At 38.7% G+C, this 15,883-nt stretch overlaps 1 protein-coding gene across 1 annotated transcript; it reads left to right on the top strand.

The window, feature by feature from the left end:
- The first annotated feature begins 89 nt into the window (after positions 1–89).
- Positions 90–14,862, top strand: LOC120802979 (lissencephaly-1 homolog B). The gene is made up of 11 exons (XM_040151197.1): positions 90–284; positions 6,726–7,013; positions 8,292–8,376; positions 8,495–8,569; positions 8,921–9,127; positions 10,637–10,805; positions 11,420–11,522; positions 11,750–11,978; positions 12,986–13,087; positions 13,177–13,333; positions 13,546–14,862. The coding sequence occupies exons 2-11, from the start codon at positions 6,982–6,984 to the stop codon at positions 13,617–13,619; spliced, it is 1,233 nt and encodes a 410-aa protein (XP_040007131.1). The 5' UTR covers positions 90–284; positions 6,726–6,981; the 3' UTR covers positions 13,620–14,862.
- The last annotated feature ends 1,021 nt before the right edge of the window (positions 14,863–15,883 follow it).

Here is a 15,883-nt window from a genome sequence, read left to right as displayed (position 1 = left end):
ATAAAAAGTAACGTGCAGAACTTATAATTATTGTGTTTTTCCTTTAATTACAAGTGTGCGAGGGGTGCACGCTGCGCGCCCCCGTTCACCTCGACGTGCGCGCAGCCGATATCCAATCGCGACCGTTAGCTGGGGCCGGGCGAATGCGGTGGTACCAAAGAGGAGAGAAATCTGAGCGGCCGTGCCGGGTGATGTGAAAAGTCGCAATACCACATCAAAACTTGGCTTTTCCATCGCAAGCTCCGGCCAGTCAAGGGGATATGAGAATCGCCATTTGTCAGAGGGTAAGTTGGTAGTATTTACGCGCGTCTGTATTTTTGTTTTGGCACTTAGAAAGACTTGTTATTTTTGACGACGAATTGCCTGCAGTGTCTGCGCTCTCCCTTTCCGATCTCAAAATGGCGGAGAGGCCAAAAGCTAAGCTAAGCTAATTGGCAAAGTTGGCACTCACAAGAGCATCGATTTAGAGACTGAACGTTAAGATAATCTAACGGTGATATTACTCAACTATGCTGAATGTGAGTGTCATCTTAAAACCGGTTGTGCGCTTCTCGGTCCATGCGTGACTTGTATCGAGACACTTGTTGTGAAACCTAGCTGAACATTTGGCTAACGTTGGCTCCGGCTATTTATGGAAGTTCTGTGTGTACGAGCTAACGTGGTACGTTAGCCGGCTGAGCTAACTTAGGTGCTGTCAGCTTGCTGCCATATTTTCTACAGCCGGGTGCAAATATTGTGATGTTGCTAGAAAATGCATAAATCAAATGCTACATTTTGAATTTAAAGCGTTGACCTTAGCTGTTGATGAAACCATTTAATTGTTTGAATAATGTTACACCATAACCGTTAAACCAATGCTGCCTCGTACTGTTATATCAGCTAAATAGCCCTATAATCAAACTTGGGTTGCATATCCCATTCTTCTATACACTACAACGGGTAAGTGTTATTTTATTTTCAACAATGGGTTATCATGTTCAGCTACTTGGCGTAGACCAACGCCCTTTGTGTGTTTTGGTATGGTGACTGTGTGGTAGCATAAATCTAGTCTGCTCAAACTGACAGCTCCAGTTAACGCGTACGTTATTGTGCTAAGCTAACGTTAGCTGGAAAGGGCGTTGCTGAGCCATTGCTGCAACTTTGCCCTTGTGGCCATCGAAGCTTGGAAAGACGTCACCCGGGCCAGATTTTGAACTCAGACCTGTCCTCCATAAAATGAAACAGTCTAGTCAATTTGGGTTGTTTTTACGCATGCTGCAAACTCCCTTAAGGTTTGAGGATTCACAAGCAGGGTGGAGACTAAAAAGGGATCAGTACGAAATGATTATAAAGAACAAGGCTAACGTCTACTGATTTCACTTAAGGTGTATAACATTGTCTCATGAGCTGAATTTCACTGGCTAATTCAATGCCTACTAATTGTCTAATAGCTGCTATTGCATTGCACTAAATGTGAAGGCCAATGCCTGTAGAAAAGGGTATGAACTGTTCAGGGTGTAAAAATATTTTATATGCGCTCAATTTTTCAAGGTACTCCATCATAACAAGGTTTTACCTATTACATGTTTTGAGCTACAATAAGGTGGTGTTGATGTTGATAGTGCGGTCAAGGTTTTAATTCTATTTTTTTTTAATCCAAATCATCATTTATTCTATTTCTCCTATGTATGAGAAGAATTACACTCATTAAAGTACAATACTTATTAATACTAATAATTGGTAATATGTTTTGATATTATGTCACTGTCTTCTCAGATTTATATGCTTAGAGTTGGAACTGATTGAGTATCTTTTAGATAAAGGTTGACTAACTTTTGAACTGAGTGTTTTTATTGAGGGGCAATAAACTATCTGCTTCTTATCACAAGAAATCCTGGTATGGACATCATTGATTTGGAAAAAAGGGTAATGAAGTGCTGTAGGCCGCCTGTTAAAGTTTAAAAATAAATAAATAAATAAATAAATCTGATTTACCATGCTGTTTCATTTACAATCAAACATTGCTTTGTCACTTTGTGCCAGCAGGGACTTGTTTGGCCTGAAGGTCACCCATAAGGAGGGGCATTGCTCAGCAGCTTGACACAAACAGAGCATGATGACTGAAAGCATGATATGCAGCCAGAATTAATGCCTATGGCTGGTTTAATTGCCTTTGTTTTTTTTCTGATTTCTGTGGTCATTGATTATCTCTTCTTCTGTATTCAGTGCTACATTTTTTTGTAAATCGCTTCTGCTTTTAAAAAATAACATTGAAAATGCAATTAAACAAGCAAGCATACTAGAAATTTGGTTGAATTTATTATTATTATTTATTTATTTGTTGTATTCATTGAGGCAGTTTTGACGCAAGTCAGGGCATTTATATCCTCTGGCTCTACCTCTAATCATGATGTAAAAATGGGTTCCACATCAACTATTAGTTTATTCAATATAAACTATTTATTAAAAATATTTATTAAAAATAATAAATAGTTTATATTGGATAATTTTATTAATATGTTCTTAAAACATCTAAAATGATGTGCCAATTAAAGAATCAGTTCATCATTTGATTATTTTGGCAACAGTTTTTGCTCAGTGATTGATTGAGGCAATTATTAAACAAGAATAACAGCCATTCTCTGGTTCCAGCTTCTTCAGTGTGAGGATTTTCTGTTTTTATACGTTCATTGTAAATTATCTTTCTATCTATCTATCTATGGGTTTTAGACTGTTACTGGGACAAAACAAGACATTTGAGTGTCTCACCTTGGGTTTTAAGAAACTGTGATGGACCTTTTTGTAGTATATTTGTCTTCAAATCATATAAGGATCACACCATTATATTTATAAATACATTTCTTCACAGTTTTAAAGAGTGATGCATTTATGCTAGGATTGATAGCTGTTGTTCATTTGGACGATAGAGACAAAGTCTTTGCTACATCACAGCAGTACACTATGCTTGTTTAACTGAACATGACTGTGTTATAGAAGGAAAAATTTTCAGTGCTCTGAGAAAGACAGATGAGACATAATTGACGTCACAGTCTGATATTGTAGCCCAATGGAGGCTGAGTCAGGTTATCTTTTCACCTTTTTACATTTCACAGTTTAAACCAAGAGGATATGGTATGGGAACATTTTGTAGCTCTTGAGCAAGCAGGAGAGTCATGTTTGTTATGTCTATTCTGTGATTAGGAGCGGATGCAGAGAGATGGGAGGCTGCTCAATATCATAGTGATGTCTCAGTCTTCTTCACTGTCAGATAAATTAAAGGTAGTCATCATGCTATGTATGCTCTTAGTGGCCTCCACATGGATGATTGTAGCCGGTTGCATATCATGATAGGATTGTTTCTCCATCTCAAAGACATTGTTACAGCTCCAATGTGAATGTTTACTCTTTAAGGTGTTTTCTTTCAAGATAGCCACTAGACTGAATAAATAATTTATTTTTAAAAAAATTAGCTTGGACAGTGTATTTTGTATGCCTGGATTATATAAACACCATCTTGTAGATAGGGATGGGCAAAATGATTGAAACCTGTATTGCAAAATCACATGGTAATAAATTGATGATCAATACAATGAACTGTTATGTATTAAATTTGGTAAAAGTCTTTGCACATGTAAAAAAAAAAAAAAGTTCATAGTTTGTTATAGCAATTAATTTGAACAGCAGAAATTTGTCAGATGGTAACATGATGCAATCATATCATCACTATATGAATCCACGGAAAGTTGTTGAACAACCATGTGTAGTAATCGCCCCGCAGATTATAATTGACTTTTTTTCTACTGTGCATTTTAATAACGAGATCCATGAATTAGTAATAACAACTCATCTTCTTCCCATGTTTCAATTTATAATTTAACTGACAGTTTGGTTCTCAAATGTTTCATTTCAAGTTATCTGCCATCTGCAGCTTGCCTGAATCTTTAGTTTCATCACTATGGCTTTGCATTTGTGGACAGCCAGTTTATTTAATTTGTCTATAAAAAAGAACAGTAATTATGTGAAGATAATTTCAAAAGGTCCTTACTGGAATCCCATTAAATGAATCCATTTTAAACTTTCTATAGATAAATAAAGGCAAGTGCTGTGTCATTGTGCGGTATTTTTTTTTTTTTTTTTTTTTAATTTAATAATGTATTCAAGTACTGGAGGAGGAAAATTTGTCTATTCCCTTCTGTTTTGCTTACAAGGTCAGCCTGGTCATTGTGCCCCAGGTGAAGTCAGAGGTCAGTTCAGTATCTTGTGCAAGGGTACGCCACCTTATCTCACCAACACACTAGACACCCAACTGAGGCCTGTTAGATTGGGGTGTACTCTCCCTGCCATCAGGCCATAATTTTATAGTCGGTCTGTTTTCGAAACACTTGTCAAGCATTTGTGAAAATGTATGGATGCTACTTCTGACTAACTACTAATTTGAGCATGTGCTTGTTATCTCTAGATCTGTCGTACTAAAACAGAATGTCCAGTTTATTTTAATGATCTGACTGTTTTCTGTCCCAACTGTTTATTTGTATGTGAGATGGGAGCTGCAACTTTTATTATTGATTCATGAAACTTTTGGTTATTTTTCAAGATTAATTGCTTAGTCTAAATTTCAGAAAATAGTGACAATTGTTCATCACAATTAACTAGAGTCCAAGGTAATTTCTTCAAATGTCTTGTTTTGTTTGACAATCTAAAAGTTAAAAGATATTCAGTTTGCATTAATAATATAACAGAAAAGTTTTTAGAAGCTCACATTTTAGCTTCATAAATGGCTTAAACAGTTATTTAGTTATCAAAATAGTTGGCAACTATTTTTATATCAACAAACAATTTCAGCAGTAATCTAAGATTGAGTCTTTCAAAGCCAAACTCCTGACCATCATATCTTTGATGTGAAGGCACTTTCTTGAATGACAGAGAGTTGAAGTTTGTGACTTCATACTGGAATAATAAAGCTTATCTAGATGTTGAAGTCTAACCCAAAATATTTGTTTATATTTCACGAGAAACTCATAACATAGGGATTACAACTAACCAGTGATAACATATGAGTCAACAGATATATATGTTATATCAATGCAAACCATTTGGCTTTCCTCTTCCTTTGGTAGAATCTTGTTTATGTGTGCAGATTCATTTAAAGCACTCATTGCCTTTTAGGAGAAACGGACTTAGCGGTCAAACGATCACACAAGTCATTAACAAACTCTATAATATTTCCTTTTGATAAACCTGATGCATAGACAGGACCTTGAACCCTTCTTGATTTATGGCTCTCTGACCATGATTAATGCACATTTGCTTTTCAATTTGATAACTGGAGTTTGAAAAGAGAGACTTGGAAAAACTTTTCACTAACTGAAACAAGGTCTCATACGGTCACATATTTATTTTTATCGATGCGGTCCTTTAAAACATATCTCTCAAATACAGTTGCTGGTGAAGGTCAGGAGTCTCAGGCCAGGTACAGAAGCTATCAAGATTGTCTTAGTTATGTAATAGTTCGGAGGTTGGTCTGTTTGGTCAAATGGCTATTTTTGAACCACGCTCAGAGAACTGCTCTGCAGAAATCACTAGCTCTTTCCTGTCAGCTCAGAGCACTCATCATGTTTGCTGGCAGGAAAGAAGAATTCTTTCCAGGACACTTCAGGCGTGTCCTTGGCTAAATGTTTTGTTGTCCACTGCCGCTGCCATGCTTCCTCTGAAAAGAAATGTGCAAGTGTTCATCTGTAAATTGTAAATACTTGCAGAAAAAAAATCAAATTGTTAAGACCAGTTTCTAATTGAGCATCATTAAGTTATTTATTTTCTATTATTATAGAGTATGTTGTGTTCAGAAGGAGCAACTGTCCAATGAAAGGGAAACGGACAAGAACAATGAACCATACGATGATACAGACAAGGGTGGCTTGCTGTTAAGGTCCTCTCTCAATGTCAGGGGTTAATCCTGTTAGCTACCGTCCAGGCCCTTATTTATGTTGCACTGTCAGCTGTATGAGGACTTGTGGTCTCTATCACAAAACACACACACACACACACACACACACACAAACAGACTGTAGGTTGTCTGGTCTAGCCGCTAAGCAGCTTAGTGCTATTGTAGCCCCAGGTGCCGGCAATGTTGAAGCGCAGGAAGTGATTCCTTATTGGCTTCGCAGTCACTGAGTGGTGTGCTTTGATTTTGCAGCATGTGCTGTTTTTAGTCCAGTCTAAGTTTTGTAACAAATTTTTTTTTTTCTCAATATGTATGGAAATTGATATCATGTAGTAAAAAATCTGTGTCAGTAGTGAAGGGTCTGAAGATACATGCATAAGGGCATGAATGAACAGCAAGACGACAAAGAGCCCATGGGCTGTTTTTTTTTCCCCCCCTTACTTCCAAGCGTTGTTAAATTAAACATTGAACTTCCCTACCTTCTTGCCTCCCTATATGACTTGGTACTGTAAGTTTTTGTATCACTTCTTGGGTAGGATTGTTGGGGGAAAAAATATTTAAAAACTCTATAACTAAGAAGAATGAATCTGTCAATTTTATTGTCTTTTTTTTAATAGTTACACAAGTAGCTGTCAACTGACTGTACTCACTAATTTGTCTTTCAGTCCTAGAATATATATGTACTTTTTTACTGGCGAACAGCTTTGTCACTTTTCTTTTTTTTTGTTTTTTGTTTTGTTCGTTTGTTTGTTTTTCGTTTCTTTTATTTTTTAACTCATTTTTCTCTCCCTTCTCTCTTCATCAGCTGATGGGCACGTCTGATCAGTGAGTGAGATTCGGGCCATTGTGATTACTCGTGGAGCCTTGTCCCGACAGTTGATTGACAGCAGTATCTCCAGTTCACCTCCCTCTGTGTGGCACTCTTTTCGCCACCTCCGAGTCTCTGAAGGAAAAACATCACTGAGGGATCAGGCACCTCCCCACCGCACACTTCCTAGCCAGACTCCCCCAGCACATCGTCTCACCCTCACCTCCCCAAGAGGGAGAGAACAGCAGCCACCATGGTGCTGTCACAGAGACAAAGAGATGAACTGTGAGTGCCTGGATGTAAACATGTGGGTGTGCAGGCTCATTAAACATGCAAACAGGACCAGACATGTAGACAAACACACATTTAGTGCTCCTGTAAAGGTGCATTAAAGTGCGCGCACATGTAGGCTTTTTAGCAATACCTTGAAGTTTGTCCAAAAGCACAGATGTACATCACATTTTTTCCCTTGTTGATAGAAAGCAGTGGAATATAATCAGCTGTTTGGGCTAAGTCATCCAGAAGAGTTTAATGCAGATGCTGTAAGAAAGTGCATTCCTTTACAAGAATCTGTAATCATTGAGGAAATCTGACGAGATGTGGGCTGCGAGGTGCTTCACTTGATAGCTAGTTAGTGAATATTTCATAACCCACATGACAGGAGCAAAGAAGTGAGGGGGATGGGGAAGAAGGAGGAAAAAATGATGGTTGGTTAATGTGAGCTGCTCTGTGTTGTGGTATCTGCCCGGCTGATTGTATGGTATGCACCCCAGTTCGGTACACCCCAGTCCAGACAACACAGAACAACAGAAATGATCATCTTTGTCAACTCTTGTTAGTCAAGAAAATCTGGAGTGTTTATGTTACGTTAAAAAAGGATTTGATTTGGATAATCTGTTGGAAATCCTGTTGTGTGTGGTGTTCTAATGTTCAAAGTCTATAACAGACAGTTGTATCAGGGTTACAATTATAAGCCATTCAAAGTAGCCCTAAAGCTGCAGCCTAAATTTAGCAGCGTTACTCATGAAATATTCACCCTTCATTTCATAAAGGAGCTGTTCCACTCATTTATATAACTGTGTTTGTGTGTGTTTGTTGATGAGTCTATCTGTATGTTTAAGTTTGTGGCGAGTCTCTGGTTTCCAAGCAGCAGCACAAAACACAGTTTCCCGGTGATTCTGTCCTTACCTCGTGTTTTCTTCACTGAAGGATTGTAATTACTTTTGGCACTTATGCAGATTTCTGTCATTTAAGGTGGAACTGTGAAACTTGAATCCCATTGCTCCCATTTGTTAGACAGGGCGTGGTCTCCTCTTATAAGGAGGAACCAGCATTTCTGTTAAGGTGGAGTTAATATTTAATAGATGATAACATGACTTTGACTTGTCTGATGTGTAATCATTTATCACAATTTTGGGGATAATCTAATGAAAGTGCACAGATAATTACTATTTAAGATTGGCAGTGGGTACGTGCTAGCATCTTTGAGGACCTAATGTGTAATTGGTGGTGAGTTAACACCATAAACCATTCAAAAATCAATTTTATTATACTTTTTTTCAGAAACCGGGCTATAGCCGACTATCTCCGTTCCAATGGATACGAAGAGGCCTATTCAACCTTCAAGAAAGAGGCAGAGTTAGATATGGTAAGGAGCAACAGGTACACCAAAATGTTGAAACAAATGACAAAAAACTGTGTATTTTCACTTTTACTAAGAAACTTGGATCCCTTTCTTTGTGTCTGTATCATTTCTTTATTCATAGAATGAAGAGGTAGATAAAAAGTATGCAGGGCTTTTGGAAAAGAAATGGACTTCAGTCATCAGATTACAGAAGAAGGTAAGGAATGTTTATTTGTTAGATGATAATGTATTGAAATTTGCGTGAGATGTTTGATACATTCTGTACGATCCATGTGTAAGGCAGACTCATCCTGTGGGCGTGCAGTGTAGCTGTCAATACAGGTTCCACCATGCTCCCCTCATCTACCCAAAAAAAACATATAAATACAAACAGATTTATTTTAGCAGCTTTTTAGAAATCAAAACTACCAGATGTACAGCCTGATAATGTAAAATTGTTACTTATCTAGATCAAATAATTACATACCATTATAATTGGGATTAGTCTGTTAATCAGAGTCTCTGGACTTCTGACTCCTGTGCTCCTTGTCTCACTGCCCTTCCTCAGGTGATGGAGTTGGAGTCAAAGTTGAATGAGGCGAAGGAGGAGATGACGCATGGAGGATCTGTTGGTCAGAAGAGAGACCCCAAGGAATGGATCCCCCGTCCCCCAGAGAGATACGCCCTGAGTGGACACCGCGCTCCAGTCACGCGTGTCATATTCCACCCTGTCTTCTCTGTCATGGTCACAGCCTCTGAGGATGCCACCATCAAGGTGTGTGTGTTTACAAGCATGGTTTACACACTGAGCTTCCAGTTTATCAGGCACAGCTAGCTACATCTGATACAATACGTTACAACAGCCCCCTTATAAATCCTAACTTTGCGCAACCTATCATATTCAGTTTATGTTAAGAAACTGACGACCTACCTTTATAGTGGGGGAAGAGAACATAATAGAGACCATTCAATCTAATGCAATTCAATCCACACCACTGCAGCCTCCAGAATGCCTGTAGAGTTAAATCAATACCTTTCTGTCAGTGTAAACAAAGAGCTTTGTTGAAGGGCTTTTGTATTATATTATATTATATTATATTATGTATTACCTTTGTATACCTACAGTACAACTGGCAAAGGTAATTTGACAATTTGTAACTGTACAAATGTATCAAAGTACACTGGGAGAAGTTGTATTTATATATTGCATAATTATTCGTTAATAAGATTTGTCAAAGTGCTTAAATTATTGAGAAAAATGTTTTCCAAAGTTAATGAAAACTAAGGGGACAGTACAGTCTTGACCTACTTTTACTACTTGCCCTAAAATGTGAATTCTTTTACTGTTTTAATCACACCGATATATTATGCATTATTTTGTGCATCATGAGATTCTGTGTGTGCTCTCTGGAATTGTCAAGACTCCTTTTACTTTTATTATGTTCACATAATGTAGCATCTTTGGGATATCTTTAAGCACTGCTTAGAAAATGTGTCTCTAGCAGGAATAGTAAAGCACATTGATGGCTGAATGCAGTAGCATTTATAAGCAAAATCAGTGAGTGTTGCAGCTCACCACAACATAGCCTCTGCAGCTCTGACCCTTCAGATCAAAGCTGTACTGCAGATCTGAGGCTGCTCTCCCTTTTTATCCTCACTGCTTCTGCTTCAGCATGCCCCCACCCTCTCTCCCTTTATCCTCCGCCTCCTCCCTCTGTCCCTCCCTTTTACCCTTCCCTTCCTCCCTCATTCAGTTTATTTTTTTTGCTTTGTCACTGCTCATGTCTGTGGAGAATGGCTGATGTACTTGTTGTCTGAGGCAACAATCCCAGACCACAGCACCTTTCCCTAGGTGCTGTGGTCTTTTAGCCCATCCTCTTCTTTTCTTCTCAAAACTTTTTATTAAACATTAAAAAGTGTCAGCTGATTGCTTAATATATATTACTTTGAATTAAATGATGTTTTGTATCTGTAAACAGTTTAACCTACGTGTCTGACTGCACAGTGTTCAGTATTCACATTTGAGTTCGGTGTCAAAACACATTATGTAACCTGCAACCCATCCTGCTTTTTGAATCTGTCAAAAAATCAATTATGTCAATATAACACTTTTTGCTGTTAGGTCGAAAGGCTTAATTAAACTTGACCAATTTGTGCAGTTTTGTAGTCAAATATGATCTTATATCATCTATGCAGCTGTTTTTTGTTTGTTTTTTTAATACTTGGGGAGGGTGAGACTGAAGTGCTGCACTAACTGACTCTTGCTTTCTGTCTGTAATTTTAGGTTTGGGACTATGAGGCAGGGGACTTTGAGCGAACCCTGAAGGGCCACACAGACTCTGTTCAGGACATCTCCTTTGACCAGACAGGAAAGCTGCTGGCCTCGTGTTCAGCCGACATGAGCATCAAACTCTGGGACTTTCAGGGGTTTGAGTGCATCCGAACAATGCATGGTAAGTGGTATTTACAGAAATATCAGTGTTTACAATACAGGATCACCTGCAAAAGTGGTGTAGCTAATACACAAACATAAATACATTGTTGTATACAATCTGTCTTGTAACTATTCTAAAAATGCAATAACAATTTCTTAACTACTTACTTTTTTTTTTTTATTTGGTGTAATGGTGCAAAATTATTTTGTTTATAAATGGACCCAGCAAATACTGTAATTGGGTGTGCAGTTATTTTTGTTGTACATCACTAAATATAAATTTTGCTCAGAGTGCATGATGTTAGCAAGACAGACAATTAAAACAAACCCTGCAGTTTTATCAGCGGCTCTCGATATGAGGATTCACCATACATTTTTGAAAAATTCAATTTCACTACAGTTCACTAGGAATGATCCCAACAAAACAAACATGTATGCATTCACTCTCAGTAGGGTTATTTTCGGTTTATTTTGGGAAACTTAACACAAGTCTTTTCTAATGAAAGGTTAGTTTTATTTTAGAAGTCTTAAATGGTTTTAGACAGTTTGACTTTGGATACATCTGCTGTGGTGGTTTAAGTATTAAGACAAACTTAGACCAGTCACAACTAAACTCTTGACTGTGTTGCACAGGCCATGATCACAACGTGTCGTCTGTAGCCATCATGCCAAATGGTGACCATATAGTGTCTGCCTCCAGAGACAAGACCATCAAGATGTGGGAGGTGGCCACTGGGTAAGTGAGAGGGAGCCTTGTTTCAACTCTCACTAGACCAAAATTGATGTAATTTTACATTTGGAGCATTTTTGGTTTCTTTTTTGTTTCCAATTTTAAAATTCGATATTTCCATTCTTACTTCCCATGGTCTTAATTATATTCCTGATAATGTAGCATGAATTTACAAATAAATTATGGCAAAAGCTGCTCTTTTACAAATTGACTTACAACATTTCCGCCTACAGGTACTGTGTGAAGACCTTCACAGGCCACAGGGAGTGGGTTAGGATGGTGCGTCCCAACCAAGACGGCTCGTTGATCGCCAGCTGCTCCAACGACCAGACAGTGCGTGTCTGGGTGGTCGGCTCAAAGGAGTGCAAAGCTGAGTTGCGGGAGCATGAACATGTGGTAGAGTGTATCGCCTGGGCCCCTGACAGTGCTCACCCCACCATCCTGGAGGCCACAGGCTCAGAGGTAAATGCAACTGCTACAGGATCTGACATTAACCTACAGAGGACGTTTGTGAGTGTTTGGTTCAGCTGTAGGGTTTTCCACAATTGTTTATAACAAAGTCGATCCATATGCGCTGAATTAATGACAGCCTCATAAGATATTAATACTGTTCTACTAAATAAAACTATAGCATAGAACAGAACAGGCACTATCCCTGTGAGGCCAGAGAGGCTTTTGTGAAGACACACCTTTTAGTAATTTAATTTATCACAAAAGATTAGATGCCATCAGGATCTTTGAGACTTAACTCAGTAGATTACACTGATTAGTCAGGTTGTCACATCACGTTTGCTTTGTTGTAATTAAAACAGAACATCTCAAAATTGGGTAAAAGCTGTTTTTACAGTCGGACATTTTGGAGGCAAACTGATCAGTCTGTCACTCAACTGGGGATGTTTGTTTTGAAGAACTCACCACACTTATCTTCAGGTTTTGAGATTCTTTTTTTTTTTTTTAACATGGCTTTTACATATTTGCATCTATGTTTGTTGCCCAGTCTACAGACATGCTAGTGGCCCTGTGAGGCTGTAGGTACAGCGATACACTAGACTAAATGTTAGCATCGGCATCTTAACATGTTTACAATGAAAATGCTAACATGCTAATGTTCAGAGGGTCTAGCGATTAACAGTCTTAGTTTAGTGTGTTAACAGGCTAACATTTGCTAATTAGCAGTAAACACAAAGTACACATGAGACTGATGGAAATTTAATTCGTTTTATTAAGTATTTAATCACAAAGAAAAGTATTGGACAAATTAAGATTTTGACCTGATGTTGGTGCTTGATGAAAAGTTAGGGAATTAATCTGACCAACCCACATACCAGCATTGCCATTCCTTGAGCCATGTTGCTATCATGACTGAAAATTTCCACTAAATACCTAGAAAGCATCTTTTTGATGCATTGTTCTCTTTCATGTAGCCAGTCGCTGTTTCTTACATCTTCCCCGTATCCCTGTTTTTACAGAGCAAGAAGAGTGGAAAGCCTGGCCCCTTCCTTCTCTCTGGATCCAGGGATAAAACCATTAAGATGTGGGACGTCAGCATTGGCATCTGCCTTATGACTCTGGTGAGCAGTCTAAGCTATGGTTTCTCTGACTGTCTCAGTGTTTCTGTTTGAGTAAGGGGAGTGGTGGGTAATCAGTCTTGGTTCTTCAGGTGGGACATGACAACTGGGTGCGTGGGGTGTTGTTTCACCCCGGAGGAAGATTCATAGTGAGCTGTGCTGATGACAAAACCATTAGGATCTGGGACTACAAGAACAAACGCTGCATGAAGACCCTGTGTGCCCATGAACACTTCGTTACCTCTCTGGGTAAGACATAGTTCTTAACAGAACTAATTTTACATCTCCTGCTCCTCAAGTGTCCAACATGAACCTGTGCTAAACCTGCAACCTACAGAACTTAAACCTATTTATTATTCAATTTAACTTTGTACGTAATATAAGCATTTTGGTGGGCTTACTTAAATTATTGATCTTATCTTTAATGAACTGCACCTGAACAAATGTTTACCCTCTTGCAGATTTCCACAAGACTGCGCCCTACGTGGTGACAGGCAGTGTCGATCAGACAGTCAAAGTCTGGGAGTGCCGCTGAGACTGCCTCCATCTCTTGCCCTGTCCTGCCCCCCCCCCCCTCAGTTCCAGAAGCAGCCCTAAAGCCCCACCCTTCCCTACCCCTCTTCTGCACCTCAGCCCTGTTCCATCTGTCCCGACAACCAGCCCAGCCCCTCGCACTCCAAACCATAGTTGACCATGGCGCTTTACCTTCTCCCTGTCCCCTCCCCTCGCTCCCCTCCTCCCCTACATCAATCCAGCCCTATTAAGATGACTATTGTCCTTTTATGTAAATTATTCTGGATGTAGGGTACGCTTAATAAATGTCACGCAATCTCTGACACATAAACACACTCAAAAGATAAGAAGTATTCCTTGCATGGTGAATCAAACAAAAAAAATTGTATACTGTTAAATTTGCCGAATTTGCATACTTTTTGTCATGACTTCCCGTCGGGTCAAAGGGTAAATATCCTTGTGTGCTGGCGCAGGTGGATTCCAGTTAACTGACAGTGCACGAAAACCAATGGCAACCCTTGTTGAAGGGGTTTAAGTTTATTTTAGTTTTGTTTTACTCCATGCCTCCATTATTGTGGTCTGTCACTGAGCAGATGGTGATAGAGAAGATGTGAGGAAGGTAAGCATAAAAGAAAGAATGAGTGGAAGCTGTCCAGGAGAAGATGATAAGTCTAAGAAAAAAATGAAGCAGGATGCAGTTTCCTAGTTGAATCACATGAGGTTCTGTTGGCGAGTGCACGCGTATGTGTGTATACATGGTGTGAGTGTGTGTGTGTTTGTATATTATGACAGGAGAATCTCCCCACCGTCTCTGCTCTGATGGTCAGAGGAGAGAGAGGAGGCAAAGCTTCTCACCCGCTGTGTTCGTTCATACTACTTCATCTCTTTTAACAAACTTGCTTTCTAGTAGACACTCACAGGACCTTAATGATCCCTAAGCTGCTGAGAGCACAGGCACACATCCCATAGCAAAAGTGTGTTTTACAGAGGAAAAAGTCTGCTCACCTTTTATGAGGTTTGTGTGTGTGTATGTTGCCCCAGAGAATCGCCCAGTGCCCTCTTGCTCGCTATCTCTGCCTTGTTAACCCATTGAGGGCTCCCTCACGGGATTTTCATTCTGCTTTCTGTGGTCTCACTGCTCTCTTTACACACACATACACATACACTCACAAATGCACATACACGCACAGTAAAAGTTGTGTATCAATATATCTGGATGTCATTGTTTGCAACATAATGAAATAAAATTCTGTAAATATAAGATATCTATTCGTGTGCTTTCTTTGAAGAAAGGAGGTGAAATGAAGTGAAGGAAAACTTCTGGGAGTCAGACAGGATTTACCGCCACAAAGTTCCCTAGTGAGGTCAGATACTGCAGCACGCCTTCCAGTCCATACCACATTAAATACATTAAATGTACCCATGCTTGCAAGGCAGCTGTGAGCAAAGTGTCACAGCAATCAAGCCATCTGTGTTTTGCTGCACTTTGTCTTTATCTGAATACACATATTTTGCAAGCCAAAATAAGGGAGCCACTTGACTCTTCACATATGTTGAAATACAGATTTTTTTTTTTTTTCAAAGTTCTAAGCAGCATTTAAAGGCTGCCCTGATCAGGTTTGCTTGTTATACATGCACTTAATAACTTTTATTGATACTAATTTGAGAAGACTCAAAACTTGAAAAAAAATGAAAACCTGAAAACTTTTAGCTGTTAGCATATTCTCAATCATTTAATCAGTGTGTGTAAAATGTTTTGGTTGTGGTGGAGTGACAGTTGTCACTAAATTTTGGCATTGGGTAAAGTACAATGTTGGTCATTTGAAAGAGGAGGACTGCGCACAGACTTCAGCTTTTCCTCTTCTTTATTCAAACCACAAAATGTTCAATCAAAGCCCAAAGTTTTAGCTTACAGGACTAATAGCAGAAAACCACATTATATACATCCTCAAACATTATCCAAATAATCCTATAGGATAATTGCATCATTTAGGTATGTCATCATCTGTGTCACCTGCATTGTCATTCACCTTTGCTTTTCTCATTATGGCACCATCTTGTGGTCAAATTTAAAAAAAATAAATAAATAAATAAAAAATAACAAAACAAAACCTCCAGAAGTACAATACTTGTCAAAATAAACACAGAAAAATCATAGACAAACTTGTAAGAAAACACCTTTAGTCTAACTCTTCATTCAATCCATGTGGTGATCATGTGTTAAATGTGTATATCCAAAATGCTTCTTGTTTCAGAAGCAATAGATCCAGATTGACTCTTTAATTT

The sequence above is a fragment of the Xiphias gladius genome, chromosome 17 (genome assembly GCF_016859285.1).
Source record: "Xiphias gladius isolate SHS-SW01 ecotype Sanya breed wild chromosome 17, ASM1685928v1, whole genome shotgun sequence".
NCBI lineage: Eukaryota > Metazoa > Chordata > Actinopteri > Istiophoriformes > Xiphiidae > Xiphias > Xiphias gladius.
Note: the sequence above shows the minus strand (reverse complement) of the source record. Positions and strands in the feature narration are given on the sequence as shown.